We start from the raw sequence: 24,740 nt of genomic DNA on the forward strand, positions 1-24,740 counted from the left end.
GCCCTGGGATGCTAACAGGGAAGAAATGTCAGCTCATGCCAGAAACTCTGGACCTGACCAAATGTCTTGAATGACATCAGCATGTAAATCGTTACCCTGGTAATGTAATGTCATCAGGCTAATCCCCAATGGCACGTAATCTCCTGTCACTAGGACAACAATGAAAGAAAGTAAACCTGGACCAATACCTCCTCATTTACCCAGACCTACCTAATCCCAGAGAAGCAAGTTAATAACATACATCAGCTCAGTATCTGCTAGTTTTTTATTAAAATCCTCACAAAACTTCTATATTATTTTCATCCTTGCCAACTCAAGCTGCCCTGCTTCAGAGCCAGCAAGGACGTGCTCGCAGGAGATGCTTTGTGAACAAACCTCAGGCTAAATCTTACTCAATCTCACCATCTGATGAATTCTTATGAATAATAAAAACATTTGTTTAAAAATATTAAAAAGCCCAACCTGCGTCTGATCCCAAGCATTCTGAGGGCAGAGCAGTCTGAGAACAATTGACTGAACAATTTACAACAAGTCATTCAAGCGGCTTGTTTGGTGAGCATCTCCTCCTGGCATCCACTGACTCCCTGGTGCTCACGGGGCCCTTCCCATCAGTGCCTGGTGCTGCGTCCATGTGAGCACTTGCCCGTATCTCTATCGTCCTGCTATGGCTGAACAGCCTTTTTCTTACCCAGCTGCGGCTTAATAAGCTTCTTCTGTGAGCAGAAATCTGGAAACAGCGGTATCAGTTATTCTGTCTGACCTGCAGGACAAAATTGTTTTCCTGCTTGTGAAGGAAATCTTCAGAGCAGAGCTAGGGATACACAAACACAACCCCACATGGACCATAAATAAATACATATAAGTGCACACACTCTTTTATTTTGCATGCCTGAAAGCTAGAAATAATGTCTGATGCTCAGAAGAAAGGAAATATTTAGCTAAGAGAAAGAGAGAGAGCTGTAAGAAGGCAAGACAAACACAATATATTTATTTTTTATGGCGCAAACGGCAAGCCCGTGCTCTCAGCTCCGCTGAATTATTTTATGGCGGATCTCTGGCAGAAAGCAAAAAATCTGCTCTCTTCCAGCCCCTCAATTATTGCACCTCTCTCTTCCGTGTGCCAAAATGACATCTTAAGAACTGGCAGAAAGATTTGCCTCCGCGCTCTCCCTCGCACACAGGAAGGCTGCTCCACCGTGCTCAAAGGTGTCGGGAGACTTTGCAGCTTAGGTCAAAGGATGTTAATAAAGCACTTGAGTCTCCATATGGTATTTTGGCACTAAAATGTCAGCTGCTTTTCAGACACTGTACTTTAATCATTTCAGACAGGCCCCTTTTAAATGGTTTGTTTAGTTTGCTTAGAGAATAATATTTGTTATTTGGTTTTCAGAATGACTAATAAATGAACTGTCTTTGCTCGGGGAGAATAATGCCACTTAAGCAAAACCTAGTACTGCAGTTCAGAGCTATTTAATAAGAAATACCTGTCAGTGTCAGAATATATTTACTGTGCATTAGCTTTGAAGAACTGCAGAATTAGTTTTCCCCTTGCTAAGTTTACCTTATGTAAAATGTAACACATGAACTGTGAATATGTGGACAGCAAACAGACTGTATCAACGAATTCAGCCTCCCTTGGAAAATGCTGACAGTGGCAAGAGAAACACCTCTTAACAGACACAACTGACACCATCAAAAGCAAAGCGTGTGACAGCTGCCAAGGAGCCGCAGCCTCCCTCCTCCCTCCCCTTGTTTAAAAAACAAAATCAAATCCAAAATAACATGCTGTAGTCTATTTATCCTCTTGTTTAATCTGCTGGGAAAGCAGCAGCATAATTAAACGTTTTTAACCTTTTGGTTTTAACTTGCAATCAGGCGGCAGTGAAACGAAAACGGTGCTATAGAGGAGCAGGGGCTTTGCATCACTGCAGAGGCAGCAGCCCCCAGCACAGACCCCTCTGCCCCAGCCTTAGTGCCACCGAGCACCAGCCCGCTCTGATGGACCCGCACATGGGGAAGCTGCACTGTGGTATCCAGCAGTTCTTCAGCCTGGATCCAGAGCTGCAAAAGGAAAGTATTTGCTCTACCATGCTGCAGCCGCACCATTTCTATTATTCATGCAACTTGGCGCTTTCCTTCACGACCCAGGTACCATCTTGGACGCTCCAGCCATCTGGGGCATCTGGTTGGGATGCTGATGGTAGGTTGTGTGAAGAAGCAAGTTATTTACTTAGAAACTGTCTCTGTGGCATCTTGACCATCTGGAAAGAATATGGAAATGAGACTTTTAGCGAGATGGAGCTTCTCAGTTGATAAATTAACCAGGCATCTCCAGAAGTAGGCGCAGCTGATAAAAGCATGCATTTCTAAGCACATCCCAGCACGCACAAGCATATATAGGTGTGAGCATATGCAATTTCCCATCTCACCCACATATCTGGGGACCTAAGTCACACTCCTGCAAAGCTGCCCAAGTTTCTAGGTAAACAAAGCCCCACTTCCAGCTGTAAAATTCATGTGCAGTGAAGCGAGGGGCCAGGCTGGGTTATAATGCTGTGCCACTGAAGCTCTGCTTGCATGACCAAACCTGCCCATGGGGACCAAGCCCAGTCCTGCAGAAAGAGTTGCAAGTGTGCACCCCAGCACAGTATGATTACCTACACCCCCGAAAGCTAACAGCAGTGAGGAAGAGCCTGGTGCAGTGGGGGAATAACATGGGCAGCCTGGCATGCATGCAGGAACCTCTCAGTTCTCATGCCAGCCTCTTACTAATCAAAATATCATGCTAGGCTGGAGTGGATCTGGCTTCTTTGAGCATGAGTCATATCATTTGCTGATTGCCAGGAGAGTTCCCAGGAACTGGGGGCAGCAGGACAGAAATTACAGCCATCCTCTGAGCACTGTAATTTGTGCCAGAGCTAGAAAGCTCCCCGAACCACCCCAAGACAGGACAATTAAGGATGGCTTCAAGCCAGATGCAGGTTGCTGGGATCAGAGCACAGAGCCAGGAGACTACAGAAGTTTGTGAAACAGCAAAGGCCCTGGAACAACCGTCCTGGCTTTCAAATGCAAATGCCACCTCAAGGAAAGTGTTTTGTTCTGTGAGTGCTGACTTCTAATCGTCTGAGCACAGGAAATACTCTCAGGAACATGAACGTGGAGGAAAGCCACAGGGGCCTGGCTCGGAGCAGGTCAGTGGGGCAGGGAAACACACTCCCACCAGTTGAGTCAATCCAGGGGCGCATGTTCAGTAAAACACTGCTTTGTGCGTGCAGAGGGACAGTGCTCGTTCACATGGCCCTGCCACGCTGCCCGTGTCATAAAGTTAGCCCATTCTCTCTATTTGGGCATCAGGCAGGTGGATGTCGCTGGTCCCTGAAGCCTGAGAAGAAGAGACCCACCACAAGCTTCAGGAGTGCCTCGAGGGGGCTGGAGCTGCCTTGGCAGAGCACTGAGCAGGGAGCAGCATTCCAGGATGACAAACACAGACTTATCTCTACAGGGCAGGCAAATCTTCTGGTGAAGTCCTGCTGTGCACAAGCTCTTCCAGTGGTCAGCAAATGAGCAGTTTCCTCATTTAAGGCTCAGTGTGGTCTGAAGGTCGCCTTCTCACAGGTATCGGTGATTCTTGTGTGCCGAGGGACAGCATGAGATCAGCAGCTGAGCATCTGTTCCCTGAGCCTGTGCTGCAGCTACAGCAGTCCAGTGAGATTTTTAACACTTCTCTCTAAAGAATTTTTTTTTTTTTTGCCTCTACATGTAGGGATACACAAGCTCAGGTGTGCCCAGATGGCTCCGAGAAACCCATGGGACCTCACAATGGGATTTACTGGCCATAATACTATGCAAACGTGTATGTATTTTAAAGTCTGTTATTCTATTTTGTTAATTGACTGACAAAGGCAATAAATTAAAGCAAAACTAAGATATGAGGAACTGTCAGATGACCTTGGATACCTGCAATACTAATGGGGCTTGAAGCTGGAGTTGCCAGAGGCTCAGCCCTCCAGCTACGGAGCTGAAGGCTCCCTGCGTAGACTCATCTGCAAACTCATGGCCCACTGCAGCCCCTAAGAAATACAGGGAACAAAAGCCTCTTCAGCAGGAAACGTCCTAAGAGGTTCTATCCCAGATTCTGTGCTGTGCCCTCGTACTGAGTGGTGACTTGGCACTGAGATTGTGCCATTGCTGGAGTTTCTGCATCCAAATAGAGTCATGGTCCTTGTACAGTGACAGGCAAACCCTACACCTACCAGTGCCCTGATTTTCTTTAAGGAGGACATGTTTGAGACGAGACCCTCTCCCTTTTTCGTCCCAGGATAACAGGCAGCAACACTCCCTTTCTGATAAAAAAGGGCCCTTTTAAAAGCACTCTCAGGTTTAACTCCCAAGGCATTCGGTAACCCTGTAAAGACAGGAATTAACCTGGGTTTCTAGAGTCTAATGCTTTTAAGCAGCATTTCAGAGGCAGAAATGCTCTTCAAAATGTTTTGACTTCCAGTTTTGAGAGAAACATTTTTTCCTTGAAATTAGCCTAATTAAAGGATCAGAAAATTAATTAAAACACAAAATGAGATGCAATGCTTTGCATCAGGTCAAATGAAACCTTTTAACATGCTTTAAAATGAAATCAGAGTTGGTTTTCATTTTGATTACAGAAACCTCCCTCTCCCTCCCCCAGCTATGGATAACACCGATCCAAAGAAAATCCACCTCTTCCAAATCTGCCCATCGCAGCTTGCAGAGAGGTTCAGCTCTCCCTGCCCCGAAATGTCAGGGACCCGAGCCTGCACTTTGTGCTCGACCCTCAGCTCCCACCAAAGACACTTTGGCAGGATGATATTTTAAAGAGATCCCGCTTGGCGGAGGCAGCTCGTTTAAAATTAGCAGCGCCCCTAATTGGGAAGGGGGGGAGCTCTGCCTGGCAGAAATGCCACTGCTGGCTCCCAGCACTGCGGGGGCTGCCCGGTGCCACTCTCGATCGCCATCACTGTCAGAGGCAGGCTCCTGGCCGCAGCTAAACTATCCACCCGCCTAACAGTGCAAGTCCCCCACATGTCAGGGGTTTTGAAGGCAGCCACGAAGCAGCGGTGTGGGGAAGGCAGGGCCTGGTGCTGGCTCAGAATCCCTCTGATGTACCGGTGGACATCTGAGCCTTAATTGCTGCCAATGTGGACTCATCCTGCTCCCCAGCAGAGCTGCAGACACAGCCCTGTCTCCAGCTCTTGGCACCAGAAAATACATTTTCCTCCGAGACCAAAAATTTCAGTTCACTGTAAACATCAAGAGAGCGGCTGTGATTAAGTAGTTGGGGTTTCACAGCATCCCAAGGATGTAAAGTGCTATTTAAGTGTTAACTGGTTTTACTGTTGTTATTTATTACGTGGAGCTGGTCAGTGCTGGAGTCTGTCCCTGCTCTGCACGGCAGGTGTTCCCGTCACGAAATGCGGGTGTAATGCTGGCAAGCCTCAGGCAAGCACTGCAAAAGCAGGTGGCTGCCATCCTCCTGCTTATTCCATGAGCCCCTGAAGGCAAGAATCATAAGGGGAGACATTTTGTGGCCCTTAGGTGGGTTGTTAAGCCCAGACCCTAAGAGACTTTCAGGTTGGTAAACCCATGGGGAAACTAAGGAGATGCTATCCCACAGCAAAGCCCCGAAACACTGCTGCTTCTAAGCTCCTGCCTCGAAGGGTGCATCCCTACAGAGGGGGTGAGGCACGATACGGCACTTCTGAGGGAAATGCTCCATCATTCTCCCCCTGTGCTGTGATCTGGGCAAGTGCAGGCAACTCTGTCCATCCCACAGGGGTGACAGCAGGACCACAGCCCCCAGCTCCTGGTGCCCATGCTGGGGCTCAGGCTCACAGCTGCAGCGGGTTCAGGTTTTATGGCTTCCCACTGGCTGCCCTACTTTGCTGCCAGACATTACCTCCTCGGGCAGGCGGGTGGGCAGCATCCCAGCACAGTGGCTGCCAAAGGGGGCTCTGCATGGAGGGACTGGGGGCCAGCATGTGCATCATCCTCCCTGCAGCTGGCTGGGGTGTGAAGTGACCGTGGTGCTTGTGAAACCTTCTTTGTACACAGAATAACATTTTTCAGTTTCACTTGTGCGTTACCGCAGCGCTTGCAGTCATTAAACCTGGAGGAGCCAAGACTCCCCTCCACCAGGCACCATGCCACCATGGATCCCAGGCAAACATGGATACTCCAGCATCGCAGCAGGGTGGCAGCCCTGTTCCTGACTATAGCCATGTGTCCTCCTCCCCAGATGGGATGCTCTCTGTGCTGCGAAAGCTGGAGGACAAGCTAAGCCAAAGCAAATCCCTAGGCAGCTTCCAAGGGGTTAAGGGCTGTGCACAGCCGCTCTCCCACTGCCTTTCCAACCTCATCCTCCTCCTCAAAAAAGGCAAACAAAGAGGTTCTCCTGAGCGAACAATACCCCACGTGTACATTGCCTGCCATAATGGCATTAGGGGAAGGGCGGAAAGAGATCCTAGCTCTCCGCTCACATTTAAGCATACAAAAACAAATAAGGGGAAAAAAAAAGGAAAAGTTAAAGTCATCTGAAAGTGCCTCCCTTTCTCCCTGAAGAGTGATAAAGGCTTTTTGGCAGAGCGAGGTGGTGTTTATTTTGGTTTGTGTTGTGTTGCTGCTCTGACCTCCTCAGCTGTTAGCTGGCAAACTTGACAGCCTGATTGTTTTTACTGGACCACGCTGGAGTTTTTCGCTTTGCAAAAGTGATCTGGGAGCAGTTTGCACTGATTGCTTCAGAGGGCTCTGACCAGGGACCATCGCCTTGTCCTGCGCCATGCCCCATGTCTCAGGCGGGACCACAGCCGGGGCTCAGCCCGCAGCTGGTTTAAATCATCACTTTCTTCCCATTTCACTGCGCAAGGCAGCGCTTGAAGATTTTCCTTTCCATTCCGCTGAAATGTGACTCTAATTAGATGATAACAAGGCTCGGACATTTTCTAATCGTAATCCTATCTGTGCAAGGGGACGTTATTAAAACGATTAAAATTATCGATAAAGGGGAGGAAGGATGCTCGGTTAGAGAACTCAGTATTTAGCTCATGCTGCAGGTGGGGGAGGACAGCTCCCGGGTCTGCCCCCTGGGATAAAGTCACCGCTGTCCCCGAGGATGTGCACTCTCTAAACACTTGCTTAAGTAACACAATGCCTCCCACCAAGCTGGAGCCTCCCATCATGACCAGGACTTATAGGAAAAGCCGGTTTGGTGACAAAAGGTGGACCTTGCCATCACAAGATGAAAATGAAAGACAGCTTCATCAGACCTGAAGCTACCAAGGAGGCAGCTGGATGCAATGTTTTTCACACCCATTTGTGCTTATGTAGGAGTCCCAGTGCAAACACTAACATGACGTGGCTTTCTGACCCACTTTCAGGAAGGTTTTTGCTCCATGGGGGACAAGCAATTAGTCCCCCCAGGCAATTAGTCCCCATCTGCTCAGGTGAAATTAAAGGGTGCCATGTCCCTGTTCAGAAGGTGAGCAGTACTTCTTAAAGCCAGGCATCCCCCTGCAGGTAAGAGTCAGAAACAGAGACAGAAAAGTCCCAAGGGCTAAAGTTTCCACAAAGTAATGGTGAACAGGACAAGGTTTTATCTTTACCGCCTTTGAAACCCCCCAAGGCAATGCAACAGTTTTATCTATACAGGGGACAGTCTACCCTGTGTGACATCCTACATCACCTGTCCCAAACCAGCTGTCAGGCCCCACATACTCAGCAGTGTGCTCACAAGGGACATCCCAGCCATCCCATCTGGAGCCTACCTTGCAGTCCACGAGCACCAGGGCCAGACCCACCATCACTTGCCTCGGTGGTCCCCAACTCTGCATCGCTTTTGCAGGATCGCATTGTTTTGTCTGTGGGATCCTTCCCTTTGTGGGGCTCCGTGCCCAGCTCCACATGAGCCCTGCCTGGTGTGCAGGCAGGCAGCTCTGAGCCAGTTTTCTGCTCCAGAAACCTTGGGAATCTCCCTTGGTGTTTCCCAGAATAGCCCCAAGGCTCCTCTAATTTCCTACAGCTGCTGCACACCAGCAGTGAGCTGTGGCCCCACCCGGAGCATCCCACTCATACGTGGCAGGGACACCGTGGCACAGACCCAGGAGCTGGGGATTCCTTGTCCCTGGGAAAGCCCCTGCATCTTCAGAGAACAAGGTTCCTTGTTTAACACCTAAACAAAGCAATACCAACCTAAAGGGCACAGAGAAACTTAGGCAGTGAAGCTTGTTAGCCAAGACACTGGGGGACAGCTTGCAAGCTCCAACACCAGCCCTCCTTGCTCCCCAGGGGAAGGGAAGCCGCACAGCACTACCCAACCGGATACACATGTATCCCGACACCCATGTGTTTCTGAGGATAAAACAGATCATGAATTTTCTCAGCAGAGAGTGACCCCTGATCGTTGCTGCCAAGGCCTTCAGCCCTGCTCAGTGTGGCTACCTCCACCCAAGGGGTCCAAGCCTCTCCAGCAAGCACACTGCCAGAGACAGACTGTTGGTGGATTGGTACAGTCAGTATATGCCAAAGTACGGGGCATTTAAGATGCTTCTCCCCAGCATTAGTTTGTAGATGGGGTCGAACAGCCAACACAGAGGGCTGACAACACCAGCAAGCTGCAATGCTTCTCGAAAAGTCCTCCAGAGCTAGCAAGCCATTTGCAAAGAGCAATTTATTCATCCAATTTACACCTTATTTCTTTTCGCAAGCAGATCATAGTCTCCATGAAATTGCTCATTGCTAGAAATTATGCATCGAATATTTCAGGATACGTATCTCCAGCAAACTGCCGGTTGCGAGTGCTATTTCCTATTTGTAGTCAGAAATCTCAGCTGTTTTGAAAGGACACAGAACTTCCATAGCATGGCTCGTTCCCCGTCACGCAGGCATGATGCTCTCCTAGCCTGGCACCAACAGGCAGCGCTTCTCAGCTTATAAATAAAAAGCTCACAACAGAATCAACCTTACCGTGCAAATATTCATGATTATGAATTTGAAAATCACTTCCTATGAATAAGCCTGCACAGTTTGCATTAAAATATGCTGCTTCAGCATCATTCCTGACAGTTTACATGTTTGCTAGAACAGCCACAGAGAGTAAACCTGAAAAGGTCAGGAAGGGAAAGCGAACAAATTTATTGAGAAATTGAAACATATGTTTGGTACTGGCTTAGAAAAAATCTGTCACAAATACATAGATGGTGTCTCCGTCAGAGAGGCTGCACAACACAAAGCTCGCTGCATGGGCAACAGAGGTCTCAGCTAATTGAAAAAAGGATTAGTTTTTACACCGACCAACTTTGATATTTTGACGGTTTTAATTTCTTTTTAAAATGCTGAGGATTTCTTTGAAAAAGATTTAGAATTCATATTGGAAACCCACAAAGGGGTTTTTAAGACTCTACCTTCCTATTTTAATAAAATGTAGTTTAGATTACTTTTTTTTCTTGGAAATATCTTCATTAAATACAAGAGGAACTAAAGGGCATAGTAATATAATTCACAGACGATACTAAATTAGGATATATTGTACACGGCAGTGAGGACTGAGAAATAATACAAAGGGCCCCAGAGAGATTGGAAACCTGGGTAGAAAATAAATGAGATTCAATTTGGAAAAATGCTGTCGATGCCTCTGGGGAAAATAATTTGAAACACGCAGAAACCTGGGAAGCAGGAATGGCTAACAGGGAGTTTAGAACAACAACAGACAAAAAATTGGTCTGCAAAGCATTACGGACCCCCTCTAATGCCCCTAGAGTCAGCAGAGAAATTCCTGTTCACTGTCGCAAGGCCTTGGGGATGGTCAGCGCCATGCTGATTGCAGAGGTGCAAGCAGAAACATGACCGAGAACAGGCTCGTCACAGCAGTCCTGGCACTATTGTGCAAAAACCACACTGGAGAGACCAGGGAAAGGATCAGACCAGGGTAATTCAAATGACTGTGACAATGACCGGGGCTAGGAGCTGTATCTGTACTAGCTCTTGATGGGCTGGACACAGAGGCACAGGAGGGTGAGGATGCTCTACAGGACTGTGATGAAGGTGGGGGAGAGAAGGGCAAGAGACACAGAAGCTAAACTTTGAACAAGCACTTCAGAGGATGCCCCATCAATAAAGACCAAAAGCACAAAGAGCTTTTTGACTGCACAAAGCTCTGCAGACACATACATTCCTGCATGCAACCTTCTTTTGAAAGGAGACTGGCTGGGACCCAGGTGGTCCCTACCAAATGCCAGTGTTTCCTCTTCTCTCTGGTTTTCTTTCAAACCTGCATATGTTTATCACTGCTGCAAAGAAGGCAGAAAACAGGAGCACAGAAAAAGCATGAGCACGAGAGAGAAGGCAAAAAGGGGCAGGAGCAGCTTGGTCCTCAAAGAACATGCACCAAGGGAGGAGTTGGACCAGTGCTGGATGTTCACACCTCTGTCCAGACTCACAGCAGCTCCAGTCTTGTCAGCAGATGGTACCACCAGGTGCTGTTAAGTTACCAGTTCAGAGAAGAAAAGCTTTCTCTAATTTCACTCACTCCTGAGGCTGGGACAGGATCATCACCTCCCCTGCTCAGGAGGGGAGGTAACTACTAACATTGCAGGCTCACTGTCCTCACTTTCCCAAGAACCCTTTCTCCCAGAGACACCATCTCTGACAACTAACTCGGTCCTTGTGAGCTAGGGCAGGAGTTTGGATATATCACCCCAAAAATCAGCAAAAGCACTGTTTCACACAGCACTTTTAGAAAGATACTTTATAGAACAAATTCCTTGGAAGAGGTTACCTGATCCAAGCCAGGAATCAGCTTAATTTACAGCCAAATACAAACATTCTGCTGAGCTGGACCTGTAATATTTGGACATCCCCATGGGATGGATCATGACCTTGAGTATGCCCTTTATTCCCCTTCCACAAACATGTGCTTCTCCATCTCTTGGTATCACAGTTCTGAGAAAAATGAATTGGGGAGCATGAGGCCTCCTCACCCACCTTGGGCCCTCACTTAGAGGGCTGCAGGGAAGGGGCCTGGCCCTGGAGCATCTCTCGTAGACAGAGGGCACAGCTCAGCCTCACGCCAGCCCCTTCCTGCAGTTTAGCTGCACCAGCTATTGAACACCGCATACAATCTGGCTGTGCAATGCCTGAACCACCACAGCCCAGCCCTCTCATGCAGAGCTGCACTGGGTCAGCCTTCTTGCAGGATGCCAACTCGTTCAGAAGAAACGAGGAGGAAAAGATCAAGGACTCCTGCTTTCCACTGCTATTTTTCTTGCTTCTGAAAGGCATGCGCTACATTTATGAACTTGAGTATCACATATATATTTTAAAAGGTAACAGCACAAACACTTGTTACTGTATCCATCGTTTCTTCTTGACCTTATGAAAAGTAGGGCTCGTCAGGTAACAACGTTTCTGACATATTGAAGTTGTTTTCTTTCACCTTTGGGACAGAAATAAAATCTTTAAGCATTCTGTTGAATGAGCTTTCAGAAGTGTGGCTTTGGAGACACCTAACCAGACTCTAACAAAAGGAATTGCAACTAAACAAAATGTTTTTGTTTAGATAAGGTTGAAACTACACGAGACTTTCCATCAAATCTGAAAAAACAAATATCCGATTTTAATTCTAATTCTAATAAGAGTGATCATTTCCTCCAAGCATTTCAAATTAGATGTAGTCATTGTTTTTCCCCAGCTGAAAACTCTGGCACTGGGCTGGGACTGAGGATGGTTTTGATGATCCTCCCCAGAGGTATTCACAGGCTTTTGGAGACATTAATCTCAAATCAGAGGAAACTTGTTTACACTTTCTCCAGGACTATTGATTTTTAGACAATTCTCTGAAACAGCTTATATCTGGCTCTCACAAGAGGGGTCCTTAGGAATGAAAGATGTGGATATATACCACTGGCTCTTCAAGTCTTGGGAAACACCAGAGAGGAGGTTTGAAAAGACATTTTCCTGCACGCTAGGTCTGCCTCAACACACTGGCTCTTCGGCCAACACCGAGTTTCAGCCAGCAAATGTTTAAATCTTCAGCTGGGGCCAACAGAGAAACAAGGTGGTCTCGGGAACCAGGCCATGTACAGCACAACAGCAACCAACTTGCAGCCTTCTCTTGGGTCATCAACAATTAGATTAAAAAGAAAAAGCCTAACTTCAGTGATTCAAGGCAAATATCTACATGCCATTTTAAAAAATAACCAGTTTCTAAAGTTGAATGCAGAAATTTAAGTTTAATGTTACCTAAATAGAGATACACTGCCTTTGCTCCTTAGTCACCACTGTTTCAGGGAGGTGGGATGGTTACAAAACCAGAAAGCAGCATCCTTAACTTTAGAATATGTCTAACACTTCGGTTACTTAACTGCATTGTGTCCCACACTAAAACATTGTGTCTGTCTTTAGACTGGAACAAATGATGAATTTATATACTTCAGTATAAGTACCTGCACATTCTCTCGTACAGAAAGGTCATTTAACGCTACCAGTTTCCAGTCCAGCTACCAAGTGTAGGGCAAGGTGATCGTCACCCAGCCCAGCTTGGAAGCAACTGGGAAACTGGGGAGTCTTCCCATCCCTGCTCACTCAGCAAATGAGAGTCTGCTAGGGAAGGGTAAGCGCTACAGAGGGCATCTAGAATTTCAGAGGAAAAAAAAAAAGCCACACAAGCCATTTCAAAAAGCTGTAGGTACTAACCCAGTAAATGTAAGCCCTTGGTGTCTCATAAGTGACTTTTGGAAATCCTCTCCATGGCTAGAGAGGCCCTGGGTACTTGATGAAAGACATCATCATCCTGTTGCGACCAGAATCTGTCACATCCATTACCTTTTACTCAATCACTTTGAAATGCAAAACATGGTTTGACAAGCTTCATTTCTGTATTTAACCAGTTTTAAAGTATATTGTTTATTTTAATTGCATACATTCTTCATCCAAGTGGAGTTCAACAAAATTAAAGTTAAAACACATAAAGGTTACGTTCGCTTTTTCTAAAATGAAAAAGCTAGGGTTTTGAATAAAAAAATTGAACTATGTAATTGTTTAAATGAGCATTCCTTTACCATATCATCCTCCCTAGGAAGAAGTAGTGCCATATTTAATGCAAGCAGCTATATTTGGTTACAAATCATGTTTTAGCAATTATACTACACAGCAAGAATGAACAACTCTGTAGTTTTTAATAAAATACACATGAGAAACAGGATCTTTAATTTACATTTATTTTTATCTTGCTTGTCCATGGAAAGTCATGTTCAAAACCTACTTTGTCTTGTCTTTTCATCAGAGCAAAGCGAGGGTTTGCTTGAGCTCAATGCGGCTCCAGCATCAGGTGAGACGTAACTGTCCTGCCCAGCTCAGAACTGAGCTGCATCAGGAGGTCTTAACTCAGATGTCACACCTCCATGGTTTGCAAAGAGAAGAGAGCACCAATATTACAAGCAAAAAAGCACTCTTGAAATGTAGGGCTGGAAGGTACTTACGCAACGGGTGGGAAGGCACTACTGCCTTTCTTGGAGGGCAGCACCCTGCTCTCAACACACTTCGCATCTGTTGCCTACAGTGGGTTTGGCAGTTCTCAGTCTGGCAGGTTCCTGAGACTTCATGCACCCAGGGCCTGGCACCTACAAGGTGAGAGCTACACCTGACAGACACCTTGCCATCTTCCCTCTTGATGTGTACCATGACAAACTGAGTCTTCCTGGTACTAAAATGAGCCTGTAAAGCCAAAATTTCTCTCCTTGTTTTGAAGCCTACCAAAAGCTCCAATTAATTTCCATTGGCAATGGACTGACATCTTAAATCCACCGGGGTTCAGCCTTTAACTGGCTGATTTATCACTAATCCTAAGAGGAGGAGTAAGGAGGGAGGAAGAGAGGGAAAGGCAGAATAATGAAAGTAACAGAGCTACCTGGGAAACGAATGAACTGCTAAAGAAAACACCTACGTAATGGGCAGTAGCCCACTACTGTCTGGAACACCTTGCTGTCCTACTGCTTCCGTGGTTGGTCAGGTGTTGGAAAGGATCCCCACGAAAACACACTTAGCTCCTGCTCTAGGACATACAAGACTTCACCAACCCCACTCCACCTATCCTGTGCAGCAAATACACAGATACACAAATATTTTAACATTTTTTAGTAAAGATGATAAACCAGATCAGTAACTTGAGGAAGGCAGTGACTTCGATGGATTTGGGACCATAGCGCTGGCTACCAACAGCAAGGTCAGTATGTTCAGTATTTTTCTAATGGGCTGTTTGAAGTTTTCCAAGCCAAAGCCTTCCCTAGACCCAAACTTCAAGAACTGGGATGAGGATGCTGCAGGTCTGTCAACCCAAGAAATCCCATCATCAAAGTAGATGGAATCAAAAGGATACAAGGGCAAATCTATTTCAGCACAGTTCTTTTTCCATCCACCTCGTGGATTAGCATAATTAATTAAGTATTTAGAAGCTTTAGGCTAGGAAGCAATGCCACCTAGTGAACAGGATGGCACGTGACAGAGAGGGGACACTCCTGAAGGTTGGTCCCAGGGCATGGTGCAGAAGCAGTAAGCTCCCATTGCTGCCGTGGGGCTCAGCATCCAAGCCAAGCAGTGCATGTAACACGGCATCTGTGTAAGGACTAACCAGGTATCCCACCATCTGCCCCCCTTGTCTCACCAGCTACACAAGTGCAAGTTCAAAGACATTTTAACCGATGAATAATTTAAAGAAAAATGCATTTTCAGGAGGCCTTGAATTTAAATTTTCCTTCAACACAACCTTTTAAAGCTAGAAAACATATAGCTTAAAAGTGACAGATGGCTTTAAAATTAGAGATCAGATTATATGGGAATTTATAAAGGTATTGCAGAGAAAAAGCAGCACTGAATGTTACTAAATTTAGGATAAAGCCTGAGCAGACACCAGCAATTAAATAAAAATTCAACAAAAATTGACTGCCCCCCAGCCGTCAGTGTTCAGCAGTGGCTGACAGCCATATCACAGCCTCAACTGCCTAACAGAGGGCAACTGGTTCCCATTCCTGCTCTGAACCATTTTCCATTAGAAGATCCAAATTGTGAGCAAGTCGAACTCTCCACACAAGATATTTGATGCAGCAGTTTTTTTGATTCTCTCTTCCTCTCTCCTCCCCCCCCTCCCAAATTCCTGGTTTTGTTTAGTTATTTGCAAAACCATGTCAAGTTATAAGCATATGACCACAAATCAGACAGAAGTTGCTACTGATGTGGTTTTGCCCCCCTCATCCCCCTCGCCCCAAGCATTTGCCATGGTAATAGAGAGTTATAAAAATAACAGTTGTGATCTACGGTGGGACAGCAGTTTGATCAGACTAAAGACTTCTGGTATGCAAGATTTCACTACCAAAAAATGTTTCGGCCAATTTGTAAAATTGATGGGACTCTGGAGTAATCGTGCCAAACCAAACACAAACATGTTTGATACAGAGGGATTTTCAGTGGATTTGCTGGCAGGTGAAAGGTGGCAGGAAGAGGGGTTTGGTTTAACACACACATTCTTTTTGCAAGTGTGGTGCAGACTCTGCTGTGAAACGCGTGAGAAGACAACCACCAACGTGGCAGGCAACAAGCAACCAGAAGACGTTGTTGGTCAATCTATCAGCAGGAAGCTGGAGGCGCTGCAGCAAGCGCTGCTCTGATGGTCCTTGCGTGACATCTGGTGGTCAAAGACTACCCCGAGAAGAAGCATCTGACACACTGCACGCAGGGTACCCCCAGAGACACAGGAAATGCCATCAGCTACAGCCCTGCCACTTACTTCACCAGGACCTAAACGCTCAGTTTCTAATATGTTCTGATAGAAAGATCAAATGGTGAACTTGTGGGAACTGAACTTGTATGGTAAATAGCACAGATGCCCTCAAAATACACCCCAGTCCCTTCTAATGACTAGGGCATCCTGTCTGGGAACACTCAAGTGCCTACAAGAATCCTAAGTGGCCATAAATTTAAGGCACAGTGTTTCATCACCCTGAAATTCTTAAGCATCTTGCAGCTATGTTTATGTTCTAAAGGGAAAAACATTCATCTGAAGTGTGATCCACCAGAAGACAAACCCCAAAACTCTGCAAAAATTCTACCCTGAAGTCTCTTTACTGGCCATTAATAGTAGCATTTAAAGAGTGCCTTCTTGTACTAATTGCTTTAGAAACAGAAGCATTTCAGAACATAAAACTGAGAGCAGATCTCCAAAGACAAGTTTCCTGAATGAGAACGTGATATACTCATTGAAGGTGTACCTTGAAACTTCTCTGTACCTAAGACTTCTTTAAAAACAAAAAATCCACACCCCAAACCTGAAACCCCAAAGAAGCCAGGAACTGAAAGGTGAGCTGGAATCGACTTAATTTTTAACAGCCTTCGGGCAGCCGGGTGTATGCAGTGAAGCAGAAGCACGCTTGTCTGCTTTTCAATAGGTTGGAGCTGTCAGAGATGCTGCAGATAAATTGTCAAGCCCTGACTGTCCTAAACAAACATGATGTTCAGCTGAACCCTGTGGAGGCAGTTTCTTCCCTTGCTGCAGTTGCTGCCTGCATTAAATTGATCAAGAATGCACAGGCTTAAAGCAAGAGTTAGCCTGTCCCCACGTGCACAGAGGACCAGCCATCCCTGCAGAAGGCATCTCTTCCCCACATTTCTCTCCCACTTACCCCAAAGGTTTCCCATAAACAAGATGGCTCCTTGTCTGTATCAAGCCCATGTACCATAAACATGACCTGACCCACATTATCGAGTTAAATTCATTTTATTTAAAGCTCAGTTTCTCCCCTGCCCTTCCTCCCATGGCACATTTATCAGAAAGCAATGCAAGCAGATTCCCTGATGGATTTTTGATCCCTTCTCACAGCGACTTCCCAAAGTTGCCCGTAAAGAGCCTGAGGTAACCTAAACATTAGGTAAGGTCTACAAACTCAAGAAGGTGCCACATTAGGGGAGATGAGTTACTGACAATACTGAAATCAAACACAAGAATTAAGAACTTGTCAGAATTTCAGGCAGGAGCTAGAGCTGCTTTGCACATGTTCTGCTTAATTGTATTGAGAGACAAGAAGCCAGTTGATTTCTCAAGGTATTTCACTCAGTTTGCAAGGTTTTAGCTGTATAGTTTGCAATATTACATGCTCTGAAAACGAAATTCAATCCCCAAATCCTTCTAGCTGGTTACTCATAAAATCCATTAAGTTGAGGCACAAGCAAACCAGGCTCATCTCTTTTCCTCTCAGTGCCTATTACATATAAATAGTAATTATTGTTCCTGGCAAGGCTCTGGTGTCTCTTATGATTCTGCACTTTAATGATCTGATTTCTTAGTACTTTCCACTGAAGAATATATTTAACAAGCATCCATGCTTCCTCCTCCATGATAGGATTTAAAATTATGAATGTAATAAAGACAATGATGTTGCCAATTTCATGATTAATAGCTTAAGGAGACATTCACTGAGCCCTCATTCCCCCCATTATCACAAATTCACAAGCTGCACAGCTTTGTAAAATTCAACACAGACAAGACTTAACTCTATAGTTACACAGCTAAATCAATAAGCAATACAAGGAGGACAGTAATTTAGTTTGATCTAGAAAAGCAATTTAAGTCCTACCTGTTCTGTTGACAGATTTGTGTTTTTTAAATGCCACCTTAGTAGAAAGTGTCTAATGAAAGATTTCCACCTTTATTTATGCAATATGCAACATCTCAAATCTTGTATGTTGTCACTACTCAAACCACAGTAAGTTGTATCACTGTGATACTACAGAACAGAGAGCATCATTAGCGTACAGTTCAGTTATAGAACTGATCAACTGGAGAGGCTTCTCCTAATAATATAGATGCCAAAATAAGCTGCTACAAACGTTCCCTCAACCATCACATCAATTGTTTTTAAAATTAAAAGGAAGCCAAACTGCTGATAGAAAATAGTGTTTATGGTAAAACTCTATTTTATTACTTCACAGGAACATGGACTTCATTAGATGCAAGAACACACCCAAAAAACACAGTTGTTGCTCGGTGGAGTTAAGTCTGCATCACTTCCCAAGGTTTAAGTTTTCACACTGACTTGAATAAATGCTACAGTAGAAAATGCCAATCAAAACTCTGAGAAAGCAAAGGCAGGTTAAGCTTTACGCTAGAGATGCAACCCATGCCAACTCCTCTTTGTAAGCCTGTCTGGCTCGGTAATCAGTGCAAGTGAAACATTCAGACTTCACAATCAAGAGGGCCATGTGGAATGAAGCAACAGCATATTAGATAGTACAAAGGTCCAGCCTCCACTGTGCAAGTATCTAACAGCTCAGCAATAGGCATCTCTCTACTTACCTTAAAGAACCAAGGCCACATTTTGCATTTTTTTATTTGTATCAGCTGCACAGTCACTTTAAACTACAGATTAAAACAAACAAAATGGAAAGTAATGATTTATTTCCAATTGTGTTTGAAGTTTGTTATAGCCCAGGTAGCTTAAATTTGTTGCGCACAAGATGGAGGCTTTACCAGTTCTGGACTATTTGTATAAATCAGCACAGTGAGACAATCTTTTCAGAACAAGTCGTGAAATTTAAGCATCAGCCAAACCAGTTCAGAGTGATTTATGAAATTCTGAAGATCACATTAAATGGAATTGCTAACAGCCATAACTACATCCACATAAATGCGCCTCTCATAATAAAAACATTCTACATAGCTCTGAATGTTTCAAGAACCAGTAAAATGACTACAGATTATGGAGTCCATCTCCTTTAAGGCATCAAAGACATTCTCAAGGAGGAGTTAATTAGTCCAGTTTCACAGGATACGCCATTACAGAATCCGAGATTCTCACTGCCTGTGATTAATTTCAACCCTGCACCAACATACTTTGCTTGCATTAGCTCTGTTTTCAATTTCCCCTCCTTTTTTTCCAGAGGTCTTTCACTGGGGTGTTCACAGCTGGAGACTCAAGTGTAGCTCCTCTGTGCTGCCCCATAACCAACTGTAGCACTTGTCAGCAAACCTCTAGATGACAAGGAAGCACATAAGAAGTACTTTCCAACATGCATGTTTCCCCACCCTGTTCTCCAATTCACAAGACAGCAGATTCACATGCAAGCTCCCCTCCCCTCCAACGATCTGGTACACATATGCACTTGCTTCAAAGCATCCACATTCCCATTAAACACAAAGTTTACAGAAACAAAAAAAACCAAACCAAAAGTTCATTGTGCTTTTACTGATACCACTGATATACGGATCACGATTAAAGACTCCTTCCAACTTCTTATATAGAGGAAGATAGATCCCTACCAACCAGTAGCAAGCACCAAGCTTCAGGAAAGGACTACCTGTGGTCCAGTGCTCCAGCACATTCCCAAGCAATTAAAAATATCCATCAGTGAGGCAACTTCCACAAAAAATAAATGTCCTCCTTGGAAGCACTGAATCTCCTGCGCTGGCACACTGTCACAGCACACCTTTCAAGCTTCCTCACCAAACAGCTTAAGTTCTGGAAATAAATGCAACTTGCTTATGCAGTTCCCTTTCTGTATTTCACTCCCTTTCTGCAGGGAGTCTTGCTTGAGGATATAGCTTCTATTGCATGCATCCAAAGCTGGCATCACTTTTGTGTCTCTTCCTGGCCATCCAATTCTCCCTCTTTATTCACACTAGTATGCACATTCAGCGACAAGTCACACTGAAGTTACTCTGGGTTAACAGCAGCCTTTTGGCTGCATTAGTTTTAGCCTGGAACAGTTCAGCTGATCCCATCACATGGCTGTGTTAGCATTTGGACCATTCATGTGATAGCAGTGCAGAGAGAAGATAAGAATGAAAGCACTGGCTTGCATGTTCTACCCTAGGACGTAAGAAAGTACATCCCAAGTTTCAGTTTCCATGGAAGTCACCCTGCACTGCTCACAGTCACTCGCCCCAAGAAGGTGCTGCTGTTTGTATCAGTAACACTTCAGGGAAACACAAACAAACCGTATGCAGCAGGGTGTTCTGCACCATACAATGGGCAAACAAACATTTAGTCCATCTAAGTCTTCAAGTTATTTCTGATTCAGTAAGTTCCTTGTTTAAATTATCTGAGCGCTTTAGGCCTTTCTTATCTTGCTAAATTAAGCCAGTCCTTGCCAGCTGCCAACAAGGGGAAGTGGGAACACACAAGGATACCACAGGACCTCCTTCTCCAGCACAACACCGCTTGCTTCCACCTCCCAGCCTGACTGCACTTGGTGCTCCCTCACTTCTCCCTGCTCCTTCCTGTAATCTAGAAGGGATTTGCACCTGGATTAGTGTAAACCTGAATTAATTTGCAAGACATGGAAGTCGAAGTGGTTTTCCTCCATCAGAAGTCAGGGCTATGGACGGACACAATGTGAAACTGTGCAGCAAATGATGTTTAGCATTGAAAATAGCTTTCCTCTCACTTCTTTATCTGGCAGAAAAACACAGCAAAGACATTCGCTGGTGTAGCAGTCCCATGCAACCATCCCTTCAAACAAAAGCAGCTCTCTTCAGCAATGAGCACATCATAGTTTACAGACCAAGGTGAAAACCCAGGAGTCTCAAGATCCACTGCTCTCACTCATCCCTACCCAGTGCAACAATGCTGCCAGACTTGCCACCTCCTGCCCCTCCAGAGCAGAATGACATAATCTTGTTGTGTTTGTACAGCACCCACCACAAGTTCTATTATATCCAACCAGACTCATCTGTGCTACTGATCGCAAACAAAAGTAGGGGTGTCTGAGACAATAAAACAACAGATGCAGCAGAAATGAATTAATTTATATTTGAACAAAGGCAAAAGCGAATAGGAGGTTAAAGACAACAAGCTTGACAGAAATTCATTTGAAGACAGAGCTGAAGGGACAGATGCTGAAATGGTACATTTCACTGCATACTGTGGAACTGAAAAATGACTGAAAGTCATCTGAGATTTAAACAGTTACAGCAAGGAGTTCATCTCAGTATCTAAGCTGTGACTCTTCGGGGCCAGCTTTATAACTCTCCTTAATACACACATCATGGAGACTTCTGCAGCATATAGGAACATACCATTAATCAGACTGACTGAACACCTTTGTACTTTTTATTATACAGACAGGTGCTGAAGCTTTTTTGTGCAAAGTCTGCTTTTTATCTACAGGGACAGGCTGATAATGACACTGGATAAATGTTAACAAAGCAAACTTTATTAGCAACTTGAACTATTTAGAAAAGGGGTCTCCACAAATTGAACCTGTAGATGAGTTTAGCCACCCTAAAAAGTGATTCAGTATTATACAGCCACAACAGGGACAATGGAACTACCAAACAGATTCTATCTGTTCTTTTTATGGGATTATTTTTTTTTTTGATACATTCAAAGCATTATTGCATCAGAAAACATATCATGCATCTTTATGCTTCCAGACAAATTCACCTGTATTTGTCATTTCTAGCTACATCTCAAAGGTGCACCAAATCTACAGTTTTATAGTTTTAGTTGCATGCTTTGCCTATATGCATGCTGAGATAATAAATATTAAATACAGGAAACAACATAAGGGAACCAAACTGACATTAGGGATATTTTATGGCAGCTCTGTTATCTTCTGCCAGTTAAAGAACGTGTCAAAAAATTGAGGTAACAAGTGGCCATACCACTCAGCTGAGAATCTTTCAAAATTCACGGAAGTTTTCAGAAATTCAAGTACACAAACACCAGCTGCAACTTGTCAGAAATGCCAGAGAAATTAGGTTGGCTGCATTCTATTAGTCTATTAGCTGGCATTCACACAGCTCCTTGTAAATCCTTTTTCTCACTCGGGGCATATCTTCCTGGGAGAACTGAAAAGGCTGGTCTAAGGCGAGGCACTTGCAGTACTGAGGAAAAGGAAAAGTTTTGATTGAAAAACAGGGCATTTACGATATTAACAATATAGGCCACTAATGTTTAAAAAGCAGTACTCTTACCTGGAGCACAAAAACCCCACAGTCACTGTCATTTTTCTGTTGTGGAATGCACTAAAAGGAAAAGAAGTAAGAAGAGACATGTTAGATTTCTACTTATTATTTTATTCTCTGACTCCTGCTTAAAGTCCAAAAGTAGATTTTTCATAACGAAATTAGCTCATTCTCAGAGCTAGCTGTTCTGCAGCACAAGAAACTGGAGCTGTAATTACTTATTCTGATCCCAACTTTTGCAAGGTGACACTCAACACCTTGTTAGAATAACACCTAACATTCAGAAAAATATATAATACATGACAGAACACAAATTACAAATCTTTCTTTCAAGTTTATTGTCTTTTAGCGACCTACACAGAACAGCACCTTAATTAGTTTAAATAAATGTTTGTACAGCATTATCTGCTTTACACAGGACCAAACTATATCAGCAAAGTTATACAGGCCTAGAGGAAGATTAATCTCAGCACCCACGCTACCAGCAGTGGCTTTCTTCCTCCAGCCACACCAAAGGGTCTTGAAGAACATTAAGAGTGATACATTGCCAGGCAACAGGACTGAGCAAGGCAGTCTCGAGCGATAACTTTCAACCTTCATTATTTCTCCAAATATGCTCAATTTTGATATATGGAGCTAAAAAGTCCCACTCGTTAGTGCTGCTATATCTCTGACACTTGAAGAGTAAAAGTAATTATTTTTCCTCAACTCCCAGATCTTCTACCTCATAGAATGCAGGACAAACTCTGAATGCACAGGGTGTGCATGAGTGCAGAGAGGAATCATTTAATGATTATATCAGCATCTAAAAATAAACCTGTGCGAGGAGGAGCTGTTGGGAGTATGTCTAGTGTGCAATGACCTGTTTGATATCCTTGGAGCCATTACGGTATGGCTAGGCAAATCACATATTCCCTCATTTACACTACACACAAGTAAGTTATTCCCTTCTACAGTTGTCAGACTTTGTTTACTTGCTATCAAACACAGCGTGTCACAAACAGCCCTGGAGACCAAAGCCCTCTATCCATAGCAAATATAAAATATAGGCAGCAGCAACATTAGCCTGGTCCCTCCCTCACCAAGTCCCATCAATGTGGCATAATTCAGAACAGTTGTTTGGGAGAAGTGAGGAAGCTGAGTCTTCAGCTCATTCAGTGCCTGATCTCGTGCCAGCCTGGGCACCAGCTACAGATTTTGCTGCACAGACATTTAATTGTCCAGAGATTAGGCTGAGATCATCAGGTCACTTGCGGAAAGTATTACAGACCTGGTGGGAGCTGAATGAGCAACAGAGCTCTAACTCCCATGTGTGACCAACTCTGTTACTTCTAGCACCCTCCACATGATCAGCATAAATCAATTTACTACTTGCATAAATATTCGGGTTTAGAAGCAGCCTCCCAATATCTTAAGGGAAGTCAGACTCCAGAGATTGAATACTACCATTTACCTTTGTAACAGCCGTTTGCCAACCCTGAAGAAACTCAGGATGATTCTTCTCTTTTGCTTCAGTCAGCAAATACTTTCGAATATTCTTCAAAAAGGAAAGGAAAAAAGCAAAAATATTATTCACCAGCTACGGAATAAGAGACATTGACATCTTTGCTGGTATTTTTTTTGACAATGAGAACAAACTTCATGTGAGCATTAAGCATCAGGATATGAGCTCCAACTTAGAGGTAAAGAACTCTGGTGGGTATTATGCCTTTTACCATCAAGGCTCATTTAGGTCTGTCAAGGGAGCTTCAACATGCCCCAGCACTGCTGTACACTGATATACTTAATACTAGGCTAGCTGTGGCACTGGGGCAGAGAGTCAGAGTGCTCTCACATGCAGAGACACACAGCACAGTCTGGCATGTGTTCTCTCCTGGATTACTTGGCTGGCACCAAGACCCTTACATGTGATACGATAGCATTTTCCTCCTTGAATCTCAATACAAAATACTTCTGAGTTCTGCAGCTAATCAACAAAGCTCTAGGGAAGAGTTTTAGTGACATATAAGAAAAAATAGTCTGACACAAGCAAAGAAAAGGAAGCAAGATAAATGAGCCTATGGTCTTGGGTTAAGCAAATCCTATTTCTCTGTAAACAGGCTGGTACTTTATAGCGCAATTTAAACACACTCTACCACACTAACAATCATTTCAGTGGGTGGATCACTGTGGAGTTTTAGGTATTGGCCCCCCCTTCCACTAGAAAGAGCAGGAATAAAGGTGTCTCATATTTGTGAGATATTTAAGTGCAAATGTTTTGCCAAGAGCAGAATGGGAGAGGCCACTCTGCAAGAGACTCCAGGGCTGCTGAGAGGGACCCCCAGTTTATGCTGCAAGTTCAGAAGCTGGAGAGCACGAGGTCTCTTGCTCCCAGAATAAACATTAGCTTCATCCTCAGCAAATGCCAGCTCGAAACTAGTATCTTCATTCAGAAGTTCTAGCTGGGAACTCTCCTGGGTACAATAATTACTACTCTTCTGTAAGCCAACAACTACAGACAGTTAAAAGTAGAGGGCTGCTGCATCAAGCAAGCAATTAAGTTGACAAAATTAGCTTTTGTAAGAGGGTCATTACAATTTACTAGTCCCAGCAAAAATTTCCTGGCTACTGCTTACCAGAAAAACTGGTAATTTAACTCCAGTGTTCAGGTTGCAGCTCTGAAAGGTTGCTGGCTTATAATTGGAGGTACACACCCCATACCAATGCAGACAGAGGAGAAAGGAAACAGGGTGTTAACAGCACAGCAACACATAAACCCCACTGG

At 44.5% G+C, this 24,740-nt stretch overlaps 1 protein-coding gene across 3 annotated transcripts in view; it reads right to left on the bottom strand.

Annotated features, from left to right (window-relative positions):
* Nucleotides 1-1,786: 1,786 nt before the first annotated feature.
* Nucleotides 1,787-24,740, bottom strand: part of SENP5 (SUMO specific peptidase 5) — a 42,346-nt gene continuing 19,392 nt past the window's right edge. For 2 of the 3 annotated variants that reach the window (XM_057400394.1, XM_057400393.1), the window contains 3 exons: nucleotides 23,430-23,513; nucleotides 21,986-22,036; nucleotides 20,795-21,895 (listed from right to left, as the gene is read on the bottom strand). In XM_057400394.1, coding sequence (XP_057256377.1) covers nucleotides 21,785-21,895; nucleotides 21,986-22,036; nucleotides 23,430-23,513 — 246 coding nt within the window. In that variant the 3' untranslated portion in view covers nucleotides 20,795-21,784. Of the gene's footprint in view, nucleotides 2,262-20,794; nucleotides 21,896-21,985; nucleotides 22,037-23,429; nucleotides 23,514-24,740 lie in introns of those variants that run through there. The other variant, XM_057400395.1, reaches the window with a different exon arrangement.

This window comes from Pezoporus wallicus, unplaced genomic scaffold (genome assembly GCF_028554395.1).
Source record: "Pezoporus wallicus isolate ANWC-B61680 ecotype Strahan unplaced genomic scaffold, APGP_CSIRO_Pwel_v1 contig_6897, whole genome shotgun sequence".
Taxonomy (NCBI): Eukaryota; Metazoa; Chordata; class Aves; order Psittaciformes; family Psittacidae; genus Pezoporus; species Pezoporus wallicus.